Source organism: Vulpes vulpes, chromosome 14 (assembly GCF_048418805.1).
Source record: "Vulpes vulpes isolate BD-2025 chromosome 14, VulVul3, whole genome shotgun sequence".
NCBI lineage: Eukaryota > Metazoa > Chordata > Mammalia > Carnivora > Canidae > Vulpes > Vulpes vulpes.
In genome coordinates, this window is record NC_132793.1 from 48,510,517 (window position 1) to 48,532,483 (window position 21,967).

At 58.4% G+C, this 21,967-nt stretch overlaps 1 protein-coding gene across 2 annotated transcripts in view; it reads left to right on the forward strand.

The window, feature by feature from the left end:
• Positions 1-21,967, forward strand: part of EPB41L4A (erythrocyte membrane protein band 4.1 like 4A) — a 176,910-nt gene that overhangs the window by 111,777 nt on the left and 43,166 nt on the right. For both annotated transcript variants that reach the window (XM_072736581.1, XM_072736582.1), the window contains 3 exons: positions 5,749-5,840; positions 7,092-7,169; positions 11,675-11,790. In XM_072736581.1, the coding sequence (XP_072592682.1) occupies positions 5,749-5,840; positions 7,092-7,169; positions 11,675-11,790 (286 nt within the window). The remainder of the gene's footprint in view (positions 1-5,748; positions 5,841-7,091; positions 7,170-11,674; positions 11,791-21,967) is intronic.

A 21,967-nucleotide genomic window follows, 5' to 3' on the forward strand; every position in this document is an offset into this window, starting at 1 on the left:
GCTGTGACCCCGGGGTCCCAGGATCGAGTCCCGCTTCGGGCTCCCTGCATGGAGCCTGCTTCTCCCTCTGCCTGGGTCTCTGCCTCTCTCTCTCTCTGTCTCTCATGAATAAACAAGATCTTTAAAAACCAAACCAGGAAACTTCTCCTGTCACGTGCACCCATCATGTCCCGTATTCCTGACTGGGAGCCACATCCGCGGCCGTGCCCTCCTCGGGCCGTTGCGTCTGCAGCCACGTGGCGAACACTTGTCTCCTGGTCTCACGGGGTTGGGTCACCTAGTTGGGATGTCGACTCCGTTTTGCGCTGAATAGTTCCTGGTTCCCTTTTTCCTCCCTTACAGTCAGTAAGTAATCCGCGGGGAGGTCATTTCACTCAGCACAAGTACCCCGGCCCTCTCCAGCACTTCCTTGTAAGCCGAGGGGCCCCTGAGGGCTGCCCCTGCTGTGACCGCCCCCCGCCGCCCTTGGTGTGCACCTGCCACACACCAGTCAGCCCTTGGCCTCATGCCATCCCTCCCCTGCCCCACCTGCACGAGCACTGGTTGCTTCCCCCGCCGGGGGTGCAGTCCGTGACCGCACCTGTGTGCTCCCAGGTCATCATAGACGTGCTCAGCGGGACCTTCCGGGCCTTTTGACCTAACCTTGGCCTTTTTTGCATAATTTTCTCCCTCTTTTGGTGCACCACGGAGTTTCGGGTGCATCCTGTACTGACTGTGCGCCTGCCCCACTTCCACCCCATCAGCAGCCACGTCTCCAGCGAGCCCTGGTTCTGTCTACGGGGGGGAAAGGTGCACATCTGGGTGTTAGGTGTGGTCACTGCTCACGGGTGACTTTGGGCCGTTTCAGGGGCCGGGGCTGACATGCTTCCCAAAGCCAAACCTGCACAAAAGCACAGAGCAGGGTGACTAATCCCCATCCTCCGTCCCTGTTTCCCGACCGTTGTGTGTGGGTCGCCAGCCTCCGTGCTGGATGGTTCATCCCTCTTGTGCTTCGATCTGCTCAGCGAAGCACACGGAAAACTTTCCTGCCCGCAGGGCAGTGCTGCCATTCACCTCGGTGCTTCGCGTTCTCTCAGGCCATAAGAGCCCTCTACGGTCCAGTCCATCGAGCGCTCCCCGTCCTTTAGTGCGGCGACGCGGGGCTCCTGGGGGGCGCATACGTAGTCCATGCACTCCGTGTCTCACGCACACATAGGCAGCTGGTGTTCGGCACTTTGCGATCATTCCAGTGCCTTTGTGCTTGCGTGTGTGTGTCCTGTCGCAGGAGTGCCTATGGGGTAAGCTCCCGGGAGTGGGTGTGAGTGCTCCGCGTAGCTCTGTTAGGTGTTCCCGCGTCCCCTCCTCCGGCTGGAGCTCCTGTGCCCTCCTGTGTTTCCCGCACAACATGTGAGGACGTGACGCCCTCCCGCAGGTGTTCCTGAGCGTGGCCCCGTTACTGGGGTGCGGGTCGTGGTGCCACATGACAGCCACGGGGCGTCCCTCAGGTTGGGTGGTGGCTGCTAGGACTGTGGTCGAATTGCATGGCTTAGGTCCAGGCCTCCTGCTGTCCTGACTTTGGACGATTCACCAGGTAATGTGTAGCTTCTATTTCTTTCTCTTTTTTTTTTATTTTTTAAAAAAGATTATTTATTTATTTATTTATTTATTTATTTATTTATTTATGATAGACCTGGAGAGAGAGAGAGAGGCAGAGACACAGGCAGAGGGAGAAGCAGGCTCCATGCTGATGCGCGACTTGATCCCAGGACCCCGGGGTCACACCCTGGGATGAAGGCAGCGCTCAACTGCTGAGCCCCGCCCCCCCCCCCCCCCTCGCTGTCCGCTTCTGTTTCTTTATAGAGTGAGAGCGACAAAGTCTGCCTTTCAGGGTGGTTTTGAGGTTGAATGCTCCCGGTCTGAAGTTGGAATTAAAATAGATGCCTTCCTGGCCACGGCTCTGAATCAGGATTGTCTTGGCCTCACGAGGCTTAGGGCTGCTGGGGCGCCTTGGTCTGGCCCAGTCTGGGCTGCAGGGTAGCCGGCACCACGGCGGGAAAGCCACGGCGCCTGGCTTTCACCTCGGCTTCACTTGCTGTTACATGTCTTGACCTTCTCTATAATCAAATCACATAGGCCGCTTATTTTGGGGGGGGGGAAATTCTGCTGGAAGACGTTTTTAAATTGGGCGTCGGTAGATTTTTACCAGGTTTGCCTTCATTTTAACAAGCTTGAGTAACACGTATTATCTAAGAACCTGTAACGTTTGTAAACTGGGAGTAAAGGGTACCTTTAAGAAAATAAATCTGTGAAAGGCCATTGTCGCAGGATGACACTCGTGTGGGATTGTAGGAAGAAAACATGATCACGTGGAAGGGAGGGAAAAACAGAATAAGATGAAACGAGAGACGGAGACGAACCCTAAAAACTCTTAACTCTGGGAAACAAAGGCCGCTCCAGGGGGTGGGGGGCTGAGGGGAAGGGGTCACTGGGTGACGAGCACTGGGGTGATGGGGTGATGGGGGGCACCAGGTCCCGTGGGAGGCTGGTGAGTCTGAACCCCCGAGACTGACACATGTTAAGTAATTGAACTTAAATGAAACAAAATTTTTAAAAGAATGAACCCACAAGTAGCAGACAGAAACGTTTTAGTGAATGCCGTGGTTTCTCTAAAGAGAAGCCCGGGGACAGATGGAGTGACAGGAACCCGGAACCCGTCTGGATTCCTGGGTTTGCGTCCATGAATGTCTTCAAATAGGACACAGGATGAGCTCTACACCATAGCTGTCAGTTCTCCGGACGGGAAAACAGAAAGAAAGAGTAAGAGGACAGTTCGCCGAGTTCCTTTCCCAGGAAGAAGGTGGTTTGTATTGGGGGACGCGCTCTGGGCCCTTCACAGGCCCGCGGGGTCATGTATGGCGCCCACTTTCCCCCCGTACTGCCACATTCAACCCTGCTCATTCAGGCTTGCCGTTTGGCGTGACGTTTTTCAAGATGCGTAGGCCCAAGGGCATGTCTCGGCGTCTGTCTTGGCGTCTGTCCCAAGTTCCGGTCCTCGCCTTTGCTTCCCCAGCAGGGGGCTGCCTCGTGGTGTCCCTGCTGACGGCCGTTGGGCCCCCAGGCCACGCTCCGGACATGCAGCAAGTACGTGCAGGCACCGGCGAGCTGTCGCCTGGATCCCTCAGCCTTCCCGGTCTCCTCCCCTCGACCTCCATGGATCCTGGGGGTTGGCAACCCCTGCCCCGCCGCTGGCTCTTCCAGGACCCACGATGCCCGCATCTTACTGTTGCCATTAGAAGCACTGATCTTTCCAGAACGATTCCCGATGCGTGGACCCAAGGTCACCACTGTGACCTCGGAGGCGGGACAAACATAAGAATGTCCTGTGCCTGCGTCTCCGCTTGAAAAGAACAAGAATATAGACGTTTATGGAGAATAAAATGAAAACCCGTCTGAGAGACGCGTGAGGGGATCTGCTTTAAGATGAAATCTTTTTTTTTTTTTTTTTTTTGGTTTCTCCTCCATTTTTGGAAATCTGGGTGATAGGTAATGAGGTGACTGTTTGGCAGTTTGCTCCCGGGCATGTGAGTCTCAATGCCTTTGTGGACACTCTTGCTACAGTGTTTAAGGGTCTGTGTCACAGAGCTCCACTGACCGGCCACCGCGTCCATACACCCCAGCCCTGTGGTTGCATCCATACGCCCTGGCCCTGGTGCTCATGTCTCCCATGCCCCGGCCCCAGTGGTCATGTCCATATACCCTGGCCCCGGTGGTCACGTCCATATGGCCCAGCCCCAGTGCTCACATGCCCCATGCCCCAGCCCCGGTGGTCGCGTCCATACACCCCAGCCCTAGTGCTCACGTCTCCCACGCCCTGGCCCCAGTGGTCGCATCCCCATACACCCCGGCTCCAGTGATCATGTCTCCCACGCCCTGGCCCTGGTGGTCACATCCATACACCCTGGCCCCAGTGGTCACATCCCTGATGCCCCAGCCCCGGTGGTTGCATCCATACACCCTGGCCCCGGCGGTGCTGTCACCATTGAAAGCTGGTGACTGGGCAGTGGACGGGACAGCCCGTCTGTACGCACTTTCTTAGCCATTTATGCTGACGACGAATCACAGGGAAAATCATTTTAGAGCGAACAGCCGTGCATCATTTCTTGGGGTGACCCAGTGAGTCGAGAACACGCGGCTGTTGTGGTCGGGTGTCTTACCAGCGGCCGCGTCAGGGATGAAGACGGTGGGGGCAGCCGTGGCTCTCCACGGGCCCCTGGATCACTGCCGGCACTGGCACGGTGTGCGTCCACTGTGTGTTAAAGGGAAGGGAAGCAGAGGAGGAAGGCCCTCCACTGCCAGCGTTCCCATCCCCCCAAGAGCCCCCCAAGACCTGCCGTGATTTCCCGTCTATGCCCGCCCCCCGAGTCCCTTGCTTTTGCAGAAACCCTTTGTGAATCCATGGAGTTTTCTCCCCCGCAGCCCTGACTTCCTGATCCCTGCCCCTTTCATGAACGCCCCTGAAGACTCGTCACCTCCTTTCGGAGCCCGCGTGGCCTCACCCTGCAGCCGGGCTTCAGGCCCATGGTGGGGTCCTCGGTGGGGGCTGCTCGGTGCGTCTGCATCCCCGTCCGTGGGCGCCTCAAAATCGAAGCAGCCTGAGCTTGCCACCCGTCCCCTTGCCACCCCAAGCCCTGATCCTTCACTCACTGGGTCACGTTTCCCAGGATGGACCCCCGGGATCGTCTGAAGTTCCTTTCCCGGCCGCGCGAGGTTCTGGGGCTCCGGGTGGCCTTGCCGCTGGCTGCGGGGACTGGCCTGCCCTCGTCGTGCCCATGCATCCTGCAGATGAGCTTCTCGTTCGGGCGCACGTGGGGGAGACTCATGCCTGCGCTGTCGTGTCCTTCTTAGAGGGTGGGCAGGCCCTTCCAGTCACCCTGGCCCTGGCAACTCTGTGTCCGCACGCCCGCAGGAACCACGTCCCGGGGTGCGTCTGCACGTGAGCTCGCAAGGTCCGTGTCAGGTGAAAGCCCGTTGCGGAGCTTCACAGATCCTGCGGTTTATTCGAGTACTTGCGTTTCAGTCACTTAAAAAAAAATAGTATTTTGTATAATATAACAATCAGAGTCTTCAATTACAATCGTTTTCAACAATTAACAGTTTTCAAGAGTGTAGCAATTAGAGTTATTTCCTATGTGTCGGACGTAGGTGAGTGACCATCGGGCTAAAGTACTAGTTGACGCTCAGTGTGTTCCGTGACGTACTTTACCCCTGTCGCGGGATCCAGTCGTCGTCGTCATCCCCTCTGATTCACCTGATGCCTGGCTGCGGGACGCGGAAGCCAGCGTCCTTGCAGCTGCTCGGGTGGCACTGCTCACGTCGGCCCCTCCTGACTCTCTTTAGTCATCGGTTTGTTTTTTATTTATTTTTTAAAGATTTTATTTTATTATATTTTTATTTTTATTATTTTCATTTATTCATGAGAGACACAGAGAGAGGCAGAGACACAGGCTGAGGGAGATGCAGGCTCCGTGCTGACACGGAACTCGATCCCGGGGTCACGCCCTGGGCCGAAGGCGGGTGCTCAACCGCCGAGCCCCCCAGGCATCCCTAGTCATCCGTGTAGACCTGGCCTGCACGTCCTATACCAGGGCAGTGGAGCCCTGGGCTCACGGGCATCCCCTTGGCATCGGGGGTCGGTTTCCACTTGCTGTCATCGGGATGCGATCATGGCCCCCGGTCACTCGTATTCTCTTTCTTTTTTTTTACTTCCAGTGCAACGAAACCTCGTTCTTTTTTGAAGCTCGAAGCAAAACGGCCTGCAAGCATCTTTGGAAGTGCAGTGTGGAACATCACACGTTCTTCAGGTGCGTTGCTGCGCAGGCTCTGTGCGTCGCGCTCACAAATGAACGTCGATTTGCGTTTATGACAGTTCTTTTGTGTGCAGTGGAAATCTAGATGTGTTTCTCTATTTTTTTCAGCCAGCTAATTTTCTGGCGCGCGGTAAAACACAATCCCTCCTTCTCTCCCGCTTCGAGGAGGGGTCGGTCAAGGACGTTCATATATGTGGATAAAGCGCAGCTTTGGTGTTGGTGGAGGCTCCACGCCCTGCGGGCCTGCGAGCTTTGAATCGCCCGCCCACTAGCTGTGCAAGTGCAGGTGTGGGGAGGGCGGCTGGGTGTGCAGGCCGCCCGGGGGGACCAGCACTGGCCCCGCAGACATGCCGGGGGACGCAGAAGCACCGGGTGAGGCCGCGAGGACAGAAGCAGGTGCCGTGGCCTGCGTGTGGGGTCCTCCCAGCGCACTGAGGGCAGCGGGAGCCAGTGCAGGAGGATGAGGCGAGACCGGGGGAGTGTACAGGCCGATGCCAGCAGGGAGGGACACGGCAGGGAGAGTCAGAGGCCGCGACCGCGTGGTGCGCTCCTCGGAGGCTGAGGGAGACGAGGCGAAGGGTGGCCCATTGCCCCGTAGTGGCTCTTGCGGGTTCGCGTCCGTGCGCTGCAGAGACAAACCCGGATCCTGTGAGGCGAGGTAGCGAGCTTCACGTGTTGCTTTTAAATCTAAAGCTGCTTCTGTCGCTCCCCTCACTCCTAGTTGGTTTGCTCAGACCAAGCGGCCGGGTGCTGGAGAAGTGCTCGGATGTGATACCCCGCGTCCTTTACGGGGTCTGTATGGGGCAGGGGGTGGCCCGGCAGGGGCGAGGCATCGCTGGCTGTTAGCAGGGCCTCACCGAGTCACCTCCTAGGAGTCAGCAGGCGAGCCCCAGGGTAGGAAAGCATGAGACCGTCATGTCTGCGTGAATACCATGGCCTTGGGGGACTCAGCACAGGGACAAGGTCCCCAATTTAAGGAGAGAAAGCAAGTTGGTTCGTGGGTACGACTTCAAGGACAGGATGGGCCCGACAGGGTGCAGATGTTGAGCGCTCGCATGTGCTTCGAGCGTGAGCCCCGGGGGCCGCACTTCAGACGTCAGGCAGCTGCGGCCTTCACGGGTTCCTGCCGACGTGTCAGTGAATACGTGAGCTGCCGAGAACCAGGGCGGCCCTGCTGTCCACGCAGCGTCTTCTGAGCACCTACACTGACGCCTCTGTATCTGATTTTCTTTTAAAAATGCGTAGAATGCCAGAAAATGAATCGAGCTCGCTGTCGAGAAGGCTCAGCAAGTTCGGATCCGCTGGCTACAAGCACCGGCGCAGGTAAGGGGCGAGTTCCCCTTGGGGGGAGGGCGCGCCCGGGAGGGAATGATGCTCAGTCCCGCTGTCCACGTGCCTGCGCGCCGGGGCCCAGGGCTCACGTTGTTTTCCTCGGTTTCCCTGCAGAAGCATGACAGGGGTTGATTGAACGCTCCTTGGTGGGGCGCCTGGCTGTGCGGCCGGATGGGCGTCCTGGCTCAGGGTCAGGTCGTGAGGTTGCGCCCTGCACGGGCTCCAGGCTGCCTGTGGACGGCTCAGGGTGCCCTCTTTCCCTCTCCCCCACCCAGCCCTCTGCCTCCCCATCTTTGGGAGAAAACAAAAGAAACTTGACCGAAACGGCCTTTCAGGTTTCAGTTTAGGGTTTCCCAGAGGTGGTAAAGCTCACCATCTTCAGAAGCCCGTTTGCTGCCGCGATCCCTGTGTGTAGTAATGTCGTGATCCCCAGGCGGGCTTGTGCTGGCTCTGGGCGCAGCCTGATCCCCTGCCGTCCCCCCGGGGGTACCTTGCATTGTGGGTCCCGTCGGGTCTCCTGCAGCACAGGGCCCGCCTGCGGGGTGCAACACGGTGGCCGTGCCTGGACCTTGCTGAGCAGCTGCCTGGTGTCCCCAGTGCCCCCGGTGCCACGTGTCATGCCAAAGGTCTTCCATCTGTTGCTTCACAGAATCGTGGCGGTCGTCTTGATGACGGTATCCTCCATGACGTGCGAGGACGCTAGGGTTCCGGGAGGCCGGGTCTGTGTCCAGGGGACCCAGCCCGGGAGCAGGACGGGTGCAGCGTCCCTGTCCAGCAGCCCAGCTCCAGAGTCCCTACTCTTGGCCTTGAGGCTGACGCAAGCACGTCACAGGACGGGGCCAACTGGGTCTTCTTCCAATATCCGTACGAGAAGCGGGAACCTTGTGTCGTGAGAAAGAATTCGTGGTGTCTCAGTGCGTCCTGTTGGTAGACGGAGCCTGTGCCGCGCAGGGCGAGGTAGTGGGTGCCCAGGGGCACAGGGAACCCCGTCCCAGCACTGCTACGCTGCAGCGGCGGGGCCTCATGCGGTTGGTGCAGCAGGTCCCAAGGCCTGCAGAGTCCAGGCGTGTGGCAGCCTGTCCTCTGAGGGTTGAGGTCAGGGTTAGGGGTTGGGGTCGGGGTCAGAGTTAGGGTTGGGGTTAGGGTTAGGGGTTAGGGTCAGGATCAGTGTTGGGGTGAAGGGTTGAAGTTGGGGTCAGGATCAGGGTTGGGGTCGGGGTTAGGGTCAGGGTTAGGGTTAGGGTCAGAGTAGGGGTTAGGATTAGGGTCAGGGGTTAGGGTTAGAGGTTGAGGTAGGGTTTAGGGTTAGGGGTTAGGGTCAGGGTAGGAGTCCAGGTTATGGTCAGGGTTAGGGTTAGGGTCAGGGTCAGGGTTGGCATTAGGGTTGGGGTTAGGGCTAGGGGTAGGGGTTAGGGTCAGGGTTGGGGTTAGGGTTGGGGTTGAGATTAGGGTCAGGGTCAGGTTAGGTTTGGGGTTATGGTCGGGGTTAGTGTCAGGGTTAGGGGTCAGGGTCAGGGTTAGGGTTGGGGTTAGGGTTAGGGATGGGGTTGGGATTAGGGTCAGGGTCGGGTTGGGGTTAGGGTTAGGGGTTAGAGTTGGGGTCAGGGTCTGGGGTTAGGGTTGAGGTTAGGGTCAGGGTCAGAGTTAAGATTGTAACACCCCTTCTGCGACCCACTTTTGGGTTTGGGTCCTGAATTCGAAACCAGAGATAATCAGTAAAAGAGCGACTAATAGTAAGCGCTCATCGCCTTGATGGCCCCATGTTCACTTCGAGGCTTGCTCTCTGATGCTGTACGACTCACCTGCCCGGGTGCCCTTACCTGTGTCGGAGGCTGACGCGTGGATACCTGAGAGCTTGACCTTTGGGCCGTTGAGGTTCTTCCCCAGGTGATGGGATCATCGGGTACCTGCGGGAAGAGTATGTTTACTTTTATATTTAGAAGGAGAGCTGCTGGTCAGCCTTTGGGCTGTTTTTCCACTTGGGACATAAAACGTTTTGAGGCTTGTGGAGAGAACGTGTGAGTTGGCCCCTTGTCCCTGAAACGAAGCTGCCGCAAAGGCTCGTGTCCGTGTCTGCACTGCTAAAACCGTCATTGTGCTGTCTGACACAGGCTGCGTTGGTCTCCACACGTTGACCCAAACCTGGCTTCTCAAATTCATTGAAATGCAAGCATTGTGGCTGCTGTGGAGCATCGTGAGGGAGCCCTCGGGGGCGAGAGGACGGGCAGCCAGCCTGGAGCACCCACCCTATGCTGCGGGATAAGGGTCCCTGGGGTGCCGCAGGCCAGGAGCAGAGCCCTGGACATGGCCTTCAGGGCCTGGGGCATGCGTGTGGGCGGCCGCGTGGTCCAGGCGAGCGGGCGGGCATCTGCAGAGGTGGGTGCAGGCGCGGCGGGGGCAGCTCCGCTCTTTGCGGCCTTCCCTGCCTCGCGGGGCCCGCACAGGGCCCGCGTGGGGCCCGGAACACGCCGCCGTCTCTTTAGAAAAACCCGTTGTTAAGAAGGGAAACGTTTGATGTCTTTCGTGATAAGTGATGGCCTGGCCTTCCAGAACCTCAGGAGTTGTGGGTGCTGGTTTTATGGTCAGAGAGCGATAGCCTGGCGTAGGTGAAGTGTTTGGTCGCCCGCGGGTAGCTCTTTCTCCGAGGCTTTCGAACGCTAACAGCCTCCACCTGTTAAGGTTATAGGTGGCTCCTACTGATAATGAATCAGCGCCTTGTATAAAAGGCTTTTTTTTTTTTTTTAAAGATTTTATCTATTTATTCCTGAGACACCCAGAGAGAGAGGCAGAGACACAGGCCGAGGGAGAAGCAGGCTCCATGCAGGGAGCCTGATGCGGGACTCAATCCCAGGACCCTGGGGTCACGTCCGGGCTGAAGGCAGATGCTCAACCCCTGAGCCCCCAGGTGCCCCTAGAATTCATACCCCAGAAGTGAGAATCTGGCCTGAGAAATCCCCATTGGGGGCCCAGGTGTGGGGCTAGCGTTGCAGGAGCTCTCCGCGTTTCCTCCCGTGTCAAGGGCCCACACTGTCGTCAGGACCTCCTCTGTGTCAGGTGCCTGAGATGTGCTATGGGGTCTGCGCGGCCCCCTGTGAGGTTTTGCACCCTGGCCTGTTGTGCAACGACTCCTGTGAGCCCCCTAAGGTGCCACAACTGAAGACCCTGGACCCTGAGCGGCCCTTGCCCACTGGCGGCCGGCTGTGCCCTGGTTGCAGGGCCGGGGCAGGGGCCCACCTGCCGCCTCGGGGTCCCTGGGCACACAGGACCCCATGCTGCCCATCGCTCAGGGCCTCCCTGGTGCCAGGGGTGGTGAGGACACTGCATGTCCTTCTGCCGGGGACCAGGCTGAGTCAGTAGGAACCCACCTTGAGGCAGGTGAGGCGCGGGGCCCTTGGGAGAGTCTGCAGGAGCCCACGCTCTGGGGCAGAGCTGGCCTTGGACAGAGGCCACCCTAGGCTTCGGGGCCGGGCTCTCGTTGGCTACGTCACGTGGCTTCCCCTCGCTCCCTGTTCCCGAGCGGGAACCCCTGAGGAAGAGCTGAGTGACGAGGTGGGGTCCCGAGTGCGAGCGAGGCGCGTGCTGCCCAAGCTGGTAACGGAGACCACCTGGTGCAGGTCACTCTTCTCTTTAGAACTCACACCATTTATAATAATGGAATTTTGCTTTTTATACGGGATTTTTTGGTTTGGGATTCCAGGACAGGAATGTTGCTATTTGGGGCCCTTCCCTACAGCCCCTAGAAACAGGCTAGACTTCAAGGGGAGGAGGGACTATTGGAGGCCTCCTCCCGTGGCTCGTGGGTGGTCTCGTGAGTCCCCGGGGCCCCTGGAGCCCGAGCAGGAGCCACTGCCATGAGTGTTTCCAGCATCTTCCTGCGTCTTGTGGAGGTGACTGGGAAATGGGAAGGGAGGCTGCTCACGGAAGCTCATGGGTGGGCTCTGCCCGTGAGGCTCGCCTCTTCCGGGGAGAGTTGCTGATACGTACCCTGTAAGGGCGGGAAGAGGATCTGGGGCCGTGAAAAGGCCTTTCTCGTCCTTGTCCCACACGTGGCTCTTTTTGTGACGAGTCCGGCACAGGTGTGTCTTTCCTGTGAACCTCGGGGTCGTTCGCTGCTCCGGTGTCAGTGGCTGTGCTTGGGTCTTTCGGGGAGGTGCACGTGCACTGAGGCCCGGCCCCAGCGGCCCGGGGAGCTCAGGTCCTTGACACCAGGGCCCAGGTGCCCCGAGGTGCGGGCCGCCAAGACACGTTGGCCCCGCGTGATGGTCGTTCGGCGGCCAGGGCGCCCCATACTCCATGCTCGCCACCTGCTTGGATCCGGCCTGCCTGCCGTGTGGGATCACCCTTGAGTCTAAGCGGGGCCCCTGGGGCCCTTGGTCCACGCAGCACGGGAACCCCCTGCAAACCCTGCGTGAGCCCACCTCCTCTCGGAGCCCTGCCTCGGGCCTGCGGCCGCGCCCCACCCGCCTTAACGGACGTGTTGCATTTCCCGGTGGCAGGACGGCATCACAGAGGAGTCGAGGTCTGTGCATGGAGCTTCCACGGCCGGATCAGAATGTGGCGAGAAGTCGGAGCAAAACTTACCCCAAGAGGGCAGCACAGACACAGCGAGCCGGTAAGTCACAGGACAAGGTCATGGGGACAAGTGACCCGGCCAGGCGTCTCCTGCATTTACAGTAGCTGCTCATGGTGACCCTGCAGGGGCCCAGGTGGTTGGCGGTCGGGGGTGGGGGGTGGCTGGGGGATCCCCAAGGGCTGTGTGGGGACCACACCTGCTTTCTGCGGAGGTTCCCTCAAATCCCAGCCGAGGCCCGTCCTCGTTCCGGGGGCCTGAGGTTGGAGCTGACGCTTGGCGGGAGCCCCGGTGACGGGACCCGGTGGGGTATCTGTTATTGTCGCTCTTTGGTTGGGAGACACGCGTGTAGATGGCACAGTGGACTCGCGCACGGGTCCTGTCCCCGCCGGGCTGCCGGGCTCTGGTCCCCACCTCCTTCGCTCCTGCTGCGCTGTCAGCACCGCGTGGCCCCGTCCCACTGCCGCCGACATCCGGGGGATGCGTCCCGGGCACACCATGGGTGCTCCTCGCTCCCCACGTGCAGTGCAGCACTTGCTAAACATGCGTCCGTTTCCCCGCTGCAAAGCTTCCCCGCCGCGGCCTCCTGTTTATCCTATGTCTTGGGGTGGACACGGGGTCGTTCAGGGCGGCTGCTTCTGTGAGAAGGGCACCCAACCGGGTCCAGTGCGTGTCCCGGCCCAGAGCTCATAGTTGCGGCGCGGCGTCCCTGCACTTGGTTTCCTGCTGTAGGTCACCTCGTCTACGAGCTCTGTGCACCTTCTCTTTAGGCTTTATGTCCTCACGCGACGGTGCGGGGCCGGGGGCGCAGAGGGCCAAGCCCACTCCACACGGAGCCTGCAGCCTGCAGCCCAGTGCCGACCCCGAGGGCCTGACCTGCACGGCCGAGCGCCAGACACCGTGTCCGCGGAGCCTCGGCGCAGCCTGGGGGCGGCCAAGGTGCTGGGCCCCGTGTCCCAGAGCAGAACAGCCCGGGCCCCAGGCTGGGTCCCCCCCGTGCCCCTGAGCTGGGAGGGACTTCGACTCTCCCTGCTGGTCCTGCGGCAGCACAAACAAGACACGACGGGGCTCAGGTCACGTCCTGACACGGGCATCGTCACTGCACCCATGTGGCCCAGGAGGAAGCGGAGATCTTAAGGCAGTTGGTCCGGGGTCGTGTGAGAAGTAGCTGGCTTAGGATAAGAAGCCTGGCCGTGGGGCTTTAATGCCTTTATTTGGTTTTTCTGTCTTCATCTTTGTGGATGAGCCTCAGACCCCGCTCAGACCCGGTGCACGCGCTGCACTCCGCAGGGAGGCTGCAGATCTGGGCTGCCCCTGAGGGCCGAGCCACCCGAGGGGCCCGGGCCAGTGGGGGCATCAGACGCGTTCCTCCCCTCAAGCACCTTGCGCTGTTCGAGATGCGGGACTCACACGTGCTTTCCATGCAAACCTGCCCGGGTTGCTCCTTCTCCCCGGAGCGGCTCCTACGAAGAGCTCGCCTCTGAGACGCTTGTGCGTGTGAGCGTGCGGCCCTGCCCTGGAGCCCAGATACACGGAGCTGGTTAAGGACGGAGTCTTTGCTTTCATTTCCCTCTTTCTCTCTTTACTATTTATTTATTTTTTAATTTTGTTTATTCATGAGAGACACAGAGAGAGAGAGAGAGGCAGAGACCCAGGCAGAGGGAGAAGCAGGCTCCATGCAGGGAGCCTGACGTGGGACTCGATGCCGGGACCCCGGGGTCACGGCCTGGGCCCAAGGCAGGTGCTCCGCCGCTGGGCTGCTCGGGCTGCCCTGCTATTTGTTTGAGAGAGAGGCTGAGTGAGCATGAGCAGGAGGGGCAGAGGGACAGGGAGGGAATCCCCAGCAGAGCACAGAGCCCGACCCCGGAGCTCGATCTCACGGCCCTGAGACCACAACCTGAGCTGGAACCGAGAGCCAGGCGCTTGACCAGCCGAGCCCCCAGGCGCCCTGTGGTTCTGGTTTTATCTTGGGCAGAGAACAGCCTCGCGTGCTCCTTCCCACGGGCCCTGTGTGGTCGTCAGGCGCTCCCGTGGCAGGGAGGAATGATGTGGCTTTGGGACGGCCCGGCTGCACAAGGGCCGCCTCTCTGCATCTGGGGCCTCATAGAGCACAGCCGAGAAGGGGCACCGGGCGCTCAGGCTGCTGCGTGTCCAATGCTGACCTCACCTCAGGTCTTGATCTCAGGGTGGCGACTGTAGCCCCACGTGCTGGGCTCCACGCCGGGTGTGCAGTCTACTTAAAGCAAACAGGTGCAGCCCAGGATGCGCCGGTCATCACGGAGGCCTGGCTGGCTGGGGTGGAGCCTCAGCTCTTGATCTTGGGGCCCACGTGGGCGCGGGGCTGACATGAAAATACACGCGGACACGCTTGTTGGACAGGAAGTCGGGAGCCCAAGAACCTTTGCTGCCGAGAGGACAAGCCTGTCCCATCCAGTCCTGCTCCTTAGCGCGTTATTACGGAGCCTCCCGGGTGTTTGTGCGTCTTTCCTGCAGAAGCGAGGATAGTGGCCGTTTACGACCCACGTTTCTCGTTGCCCGGGTGTGCTGCGTGTGCTCTAATAGCTTCTGCAGCGTTGTCAGCACCACGTTGAGACCCAGGCACACATGTGTAGACAGGACGTGGTTTATGCAATGCTCCTTACTTCTCGGGGGTTTCTGCTGCTTGAAATTTCAAAGACTAGAAATAAGCAGCGTGAATGTCCTTCACGCGAGGACTCCAAGCATCCGTGCTGATTTATCACGTGTCCTTTAAGCAACAGTGTATTTGCATCATTTTCAGTCTACAAAGGGATTAATGGTGTGTTTGGAAACTAGGATTTTGCTGTGTGCACGTGCTACTTTGACCATGAAGTGCGCAGAGCCTGACCTGTCCAGCCTGGGTTCCAGGGCCCCCTGGGATCCGGGCGGGACGTGCCATCTGATGATGTGGCCGTCCCGGGGAGCAAGGGCCCCCACCGATGCTGCACTTGCTCACACGCACGGGAGGACGCGGCTGACCCGGGGATCAGTGCTGTTCAGCTTTTCCAAATCTCAGTTTTCCTCTTTCTCCTCTAATTCAAGGTACTCTGCTTTGGGCCCCAGTGGGCCCCAGCCCATGGTGACCGAGTCTCAGCCGTGCGCCCTCGGAGGTCAGGGTGGGGTGCAGACTTGGAGCCGGGTACGTGCAGAGGGTGCCCTTGTCCCAGCCCGCCCGGCCCCGAGAAGCTGGGCTGGGATGTGTGAGAGGGCCTGGGCCTGCGGGACTCGGGGTCAGGGGCTCAGGGTCAGGCCAGCCCAGGAGACCAACCCTCCTGGGGCCTACCGGGTGAGGGGGGGATGCTTGAGGGAGTGGCCGGGCCTCTGGTCCCCCCGATACCCCGAAGGCCCTCCAGCTCCCCCACCTGTTCCTCCCCCTCCCTGCCCGCCCAGCAGCCCCACCCCAGATGCTCCCCGTTCCTGAGACTCACTCATGGGTGGCAGAGCAGGAAAGGAACCATATAGCTCTTATTATTTTTTTTTTTAATTACTTTTTACTGACCAAAGGAAAACAAAAATAATATGTTCATAAATTATGCTGCCACAGCTAATGTGATTGTCCAAATTTTTAAATGAAAATTTAAGTGACAGCTGAATTTGAGACCTAGGAAAAGTTGATTAGGGGATCCCCAGGGGGCTCAGTGGTTGAGCATCTGCCTTCAGCCCAGGGCATGACCCCGGGGTCCCGGAATTGAGTTCCGCATCGGGCTCCTTGCGTGGAGCCTGCTTCTCCCTCCGCCTGGGTCTCTGCCTCTCTCTGTGTGTCTCAGGAATAAATAAAAGGTTTTTTTTGTTTTTTTTGTTTTTTGTTAGGTTGGTTAGGTTTTATTGGATTTGGCAAAAATGAAGTTAAAATTTAAATAGGAGGTTTTTTTTTTTTTTTTACACTAAATAGAGCGGCTGTTAATTTTCATAGATTAAATTCTAATCATGTTCCCCATAAAACAAGATTTTAGAACTACAGTTTCAGGAGTTAATAGGCATAAATTCATACCTCCATTTACCATTCGTACGTAATAAAAACGTGTGGTAAGAGGCTTCTTTGTTTTTTGTTAGTTTATAAAACAGTGTGTGAGATGTTACCATAGAAGACATTCTTCTGTTTCTTAAGTCAAAATAATCCAGTCTCAGTGACTACTCCCCGTAACTGGCATCTTGGTTGTCTGCGTATTTAAAATACCTTGTTTTTCCTACCTCTCCATCTCTAGTGATAACCGCCCCCTAGGTAAACGCCACTGTGTTTCTACCTCCTGGACAGCAGTCCTAGGAGGAGGCCTGGGCACCCGGAGGAGGAAGCACATTCCGGAGCAGGCCCTGCAGCAGGCCACGCCCAGAGGGGTGCACCCGGGCAGGGCAGGCCGCCAGAGCATTCCTGCAGGGCCTCAGGCCGGGAGGGGCGGGTGCAGCAGGACAGACAGACGGGAGGGAGAAGTGCAGGTTGTGCAGCCCCTTCTCCCACCACCTCCTGGCAGCACATGGGTGGGTTCTCATCAGGGTCTCGGCAGGGAGGTGGTGTGGACCAGACGCGGCTCCGATCCACAGTCAGCTGAGAGGAAGGGTTGGCTGAAGCCCCTGGGGCTGGTCAAACAGGGCTCGGATGGTCTGAGGAGCATTTTAGGGTCTTGAAGACACGGTGCTGACCAGCAGAGAAATAAGTGGTTGCAGTGTGGTCCCTGAGCAACTGAGAAGCAAGGCGCTTTGGCATCCAGGGAAGATGGTACAGGCACGGGCCCCACTGGGCATCCGGGGAGGATGGTGCAGGCCTGGGCCCCACTGGGCACCTGGGGAGGATGGTGCAGGCCTGGGCCCCACTGGGCACCCGGGGAGGATGCAGGGAGGATGGTGCAGGCCTGGGCCCCACTGGGCATCCAGGGAGGCCTGGGGGCGACGGCCATGACACCCAAGGGTGGTGGGCCCCCCGGGTCCGCGTGGACGCCCCCTCTGTGCAGCCCAGACCACTTGTCCCTCTGCAGAAGGGTGCTCAGTGTTGCCAGACCATCCCGTATTCAGGGAAGCGTACTGCTGGAGTGTTGTTGTGAACCTTCTGGAGTGTTGCGCCCCGGCAATCTCACCTTAAAGGAAGGCCCGTGTGCTGCATCAGAACCTGCTGAGGCCAGACGCAGAAAGGCTGCCTCCTGGTGACCCCAGTTGACAGCTGACGGCACTGTGCGTGCCGAGCCGCTCCGCCCAGGGTTTGCTCTGGGACCCCCCCGCACCCCTGTAAGCATCACTGCGTGGCACCCAACACCTGGTGACTCTGGCACAACCGCTTTCCTGCCATCAGCAGGTCCGCCCGGCTCTGGGCCCCATGGGGATGGTCCGTGCCTGGGCAGCCGCCTGGTGACCTGAGGCCTGAAGCGGGAGATGCGGAAATGTGCCCTCGCCTAGTGACGTCCAGGCCGTGGGTGCGGCACGTGGCTCGCCGCTGCCAAGAGGTACCGTGGAGCCAGTAGTGGTTGGTGGGTCCTTCCGGCCCGCGCCAGTGACATGTGAGGTCCGCGGGAGCCGGTGGTGGTTGTCGGGTCCTTCCTGCCCGCGCCGGGGACACGTGATGTCTGCAGGAGCCCGCTTGGCCATGGCATCACAGCTGCATTGGAAGGTTTCAGAAGCAGATGGAAGGGAAGTGATGTGAGAGCCGCTGGTGTCAGTTGGTCGTCTCTGGGTCAGCGGAGGTCACGAAGGGAAGAAATCAGTACAGCTTCCATACTCGGGGCTCGGCAGGGAAGCACGTGGTCAGGGGGGAGGTAAGGAGAACGTGCGCCCGACCTGAGGAGATCGCAGCTCCTGGTCGTGCTTGGCCGTGACCTGTAACGTCAGTCGGCATCTTCATCTTTCCTCTGCTTAGCCGTAAGATAAAGGAACTGGTTACGTAAACTCTAGAGATCCCTCTTCTTCCTTTTTTATGTTTAAACTTAATTGTTTATTTTTGGGGAGAGAGAGAGAAGCAGACTCCCCATTGAGTGTGCAGCCTGACCCAGGGCTCGATCCTGCGACCCTGAGATCATGACCTGAGCCGGAACCAGGAGTCGGACACTTGACCCGCTGACCCCCCGCAGGTGCCCCGAGAGCCCTCTTCTTGCGAAAATTCTTTTTCTTCTTGGGATTGTCCGTCCTAGAGTTAAAGGGACCAAACATGAAAAAAAAAAGATCTTGGAAAGCTTCCTGTGAGAATCTTGACCTTGATCGTCATTTCAGAGGCCTCACGGACGAAATACCGGCCCAGGCCACGGAATAGGTGTTTCTCCTTGGAAATAGACCACATTTTGGTGTGAGACTTATACATACAAAAGCTCTTTGAAACTCAAGTTCGAATGAAATTCTTACCGACAAACTGAACGAAATTCGCTGCAACGAGCGTGGCTGTAACACGGTTTTTCAGGCTCTTCTTGAAGTCAGAGTTGAGCAGATGACTCTGGATTGTCCCTGCTGTATAGGTGCGGACTCAGGCCGGGCAAGGAGGGGCCTGCGGACAGGCGGGTGCACGGTGGTCCTGGCTGCTGGCCCCGGAGCGTGACCAAGGGCTGGTCCCCTCCCGAGGCTGCTTGTCACTCCGAAGTCGGCGCTGTGACCTGGCTCCCCCCCGCGCCGTGCTTTGCCGTCACAGCTCCTGAGGCTCTGCCTCTATCTCACAAAGTGCTTAGGTAGATTTTTCTGCTTTTTCACCCCCGTTTCTTTATGGACGGATGGAGGTTCTGGGGCGTCTGACAACTGCTTGGGGTGTTCTCAGGTGGATCTGCTGAGCGGACGGCGTTGGAAGGTCTCATGCACTCGTTTTACGATCGGATTCGCAACCCACAGTGCTTTCTGTATCGGCGTCTTCTCGGGGCCCGGGGGCAGCCAGGGGGACCCAGGGTTGGTTTCTGTCCCCTGCTCTTCTTGCTTATCGGCCCAGCGTGAGACACGGTGGGTGTCCCCGGAGCTCAGGGCCATTTGCTTGGCATGGGAGAGGGGGTGAGGCAAGGGGGAAAGGCCCAGCTCTCTCGGGCAGCAGCTGCCCTACTGGGCCCTCGGACACCGCGGGCCTTGCCGCTCGGCCAGCCCGGAGAACAGGGGCACCTGAGGAGCCTCCCAGTTTCCTTGCCCAGACACGCGGAACCGGAGCCCCGCGGGGAGAGCCGCCCACGGGCCCACTGTCCCGGCCCAGGCACCCGCGGGCCCAGCCCCACACAGTGGTTTGCAGCCCAAGAGCAGAGTGGCCGGCTGTGCGGAGCCCCAGAGGGCCCCACATGTAGCCCTAGGGGGACGGGCCCGGAGTCCTGGTCTGAGAGCTCCCGCCGCGTCCCGAGGACCAGGCCAATGTGAGCAGCTGCCGTCCTCGCCCCCGAGCAGCGATAGCATCGCTTTCTCGGTGACCCCATGAGCAAGGTGGGGGTATTCCTGTTTGACTTGTGGGGACACGGACGCCCTGAAACCAATCGTATCCAGGGTGACACAGGCCAGGAAGTGGCGCCAGGCTGCGAGCCCGCATGTTCGGTGCAGAGGGGAAGCAGGCGGACAAGAGGCGGGAGGCCCAGAGCTGCTCGGGGTACATCCGCAGCCCTTCCTGCTGTCCGGGTGCAACCTCACCAGGGCTCCGGGGTCCGTACACGTCCCTGGAGGCCCGCAGAGCAGCAGCCGGTCACACCATTGTTTGTTGGGAAAGAAAGTGGCTAAGTTCCTTGGGACGCGTTAGGCCGCAAAGGCGGGGGTGGCAGAGGCAGAGTGTGCCAGGAGGGGCATCCAGCCATCCTCCAGCTGGGGACGAGTGCCCATGGCACCCCTCCTCCGGGCACCCCGTTCCCTTCTGCCCAGAAGCTGGGGCATATTTTCATTCCGTAGAGGGTCCTGAATGCACGGCACGTACGGTTACATGTCCCCTAAGAAGCCAGTGCGCTCATGCTTCCCCTGCACGTTCAGCATTCCACGCACAGCTGCCGGAATTAGAAAAGCAAGATGAGAGGCCTGTGGTATATGAGATAGCGTAGCTTCACTGAGTTACCATAAATGGTGTTTTTCCCCTTTCCGTTTATAAGAATTTTTTAGATAAAATCTTTTTTAAAAGGGGGAAGAAGGGATGCCCGCGTGGCTCAGTGGTTGAGCGTCTGCCTTTAGCTCAGGGCGTGACCCCGGGGTCCCGGGATCGAGTCCCGCATCGGGCTCCCCGCAGGGAGCCTACTTCTCCCTCTGCCTGGGTCTCTGCCTCTCTCTCTGTGTCTCTTGAATATATAAATAAAATCTTAAAAAAAAATAATTTATTGAGCCCCTGTTTGGCGTAAGAAACATGTGTTTGGTCCTCATTTCCATTTATTCCTAAAACCTGTCCTAAGTGACCAGAGCACTAAAGGTGTAGGAGCATCTTCTGTGATTCACAGGAAGCCCCTCGTAGGTACCTGAGCGTAGGTGTGGAGGTGACTTTGGGGAAGCCCCAAGGGCGGGGGCTGGTCGCCAAGTGAACTGCCCCTAGTTAAGGAGCTGGCATTTTCACCCCCTGCCTCTGGGTTGAGTTCGAGGATGTCAGCAGTCACCCCCGAGTCCCAAGGCCCCACATAACCCTTGAGGACGGGGCTCTGAGGGCTAGAGAACTCATGGAGATGCAGTGAGTCGTGCTCGGCGCCCTGTGCTCATCCCTTGCCCTGCACATTTTTTCCATCTGGCCATTCTTGAGTTACATCCTTTTAGGATGAACTGGGGATTTAATAATAAGGAAGCTGTTTCTCTGAGTTCTGTGAGGCCTTCTAGCAAATTACCCTGAGGAGCAGGGGCCGCCTTGAGGACCGACCGTTCACCTGTGCCATCTGACCTTCGCTCCAGGTAGAAGGTAAATGCCAGGCCACCCAGTAGTCCGTCCTCTGAGAATCAAATTGCTTGTAGGTGTTGAACAAAACACGACGTGAGACCCTTTTCCATGGAGCACAGAATAATGAATGAAACGTGGACCCCAATCCAGGGGAAAGTCATTGTATAAAAATAGTAAAGCAGTTATTTTGTTTTATTAAAAGCCCAGCACTGCGATAGACAGTTTCTTTTATTTATTATTATTATATTTCCAGTAGGCTCCGGGCTCAGTGAGAAGCTTCAACTCACTACCCCAAGATCGGGAGTTGCGTGCTCCCCGCACTGAGCCAGCGAGGTGCCCCTGCACTTGCTATGAATTATTTAATCTTCATATTCGCTCTATAAGTAGTTAGCGATGCCCGTGTTTTATTGATGAGAAGTCGGAAGCCCAGAGGGATTTAATAACTCGTCCAAGAGCACCCGGTGGGTAAGTGGGCAGAGGGGAGACTTCAGCGTGGGGCCTTCCAGCATGCCCCCAGACCAGAGAGGCCAACGACGTACTCGGCGTGGGCAGGGCCTGCCAAGCTGTGGGGGGTGCCCAGAGGGAGCGAGGACGCGGAGGAGGGTACTGGGCACGGCTGCAAGCCCTGCGGTGCTGCTGGAGATGCAGGAGGCCGTCTGGGAGGGTGTGTGGAGGTGACAGCTGTGATGCAGTCGCTCCTCAGAGTCAGTCTCCTGAGGCGTCAGCGAGCGGAGCCCGAGCAGGCCTGCTGGCTCTTCTCTCTGCTTCCTGCTGTCCAGAAGACGTGGACCAGGATCGTCCCACTGTCGTGTGCTTAAATGATGAAAACCTCCTGAGTTAGAGTCTGGAGACAAAAGAGCTTCACCTATGAACCAGCCCTTTCCTTCCTTTCCTTTCCTTTTTTTTCAAAGATTGATTTATTTATTTTAGAGAGAGCGAGAGCACGCGCAGGAGTGAGGGGAGGGGCGGAGGGAGAGGAGACGCCAAGTCCCCACGGGGTGGGCAGCCCGCCTGCACGCAGGGGTCCGTCCAGGACCCTGAGGTCACGCCCTGAGCTGGAGCCAGGACGCAGACGCTCGCCCACTGAGCCACCTCAAGCCCCGACGAGCCCTCCTTTTCTAAGTCCTTTCCTCATTTTGACCTTGAACGGAATTGAAGGAGGACCTGTTTTGTCATCGGATAGAACATTTGAAATAATTGTAGATAATATATTGCTGCTGGACGTACGAGTCTTAGGATTTCTTTAAAGACATCGTGTTCACAACAGAATACAGACAACTCTAGGTGAACAAGATTTCTCAGCCTTGAGATCTATCCAAATAAAAACAAAATAGAATTCTTGCTCAACTGTTTGACTCAACACAGAATAATATTCCTCACTGCATATCACCAATGTTATCATTGAGAAAACAAAACTACCTCAGTCAT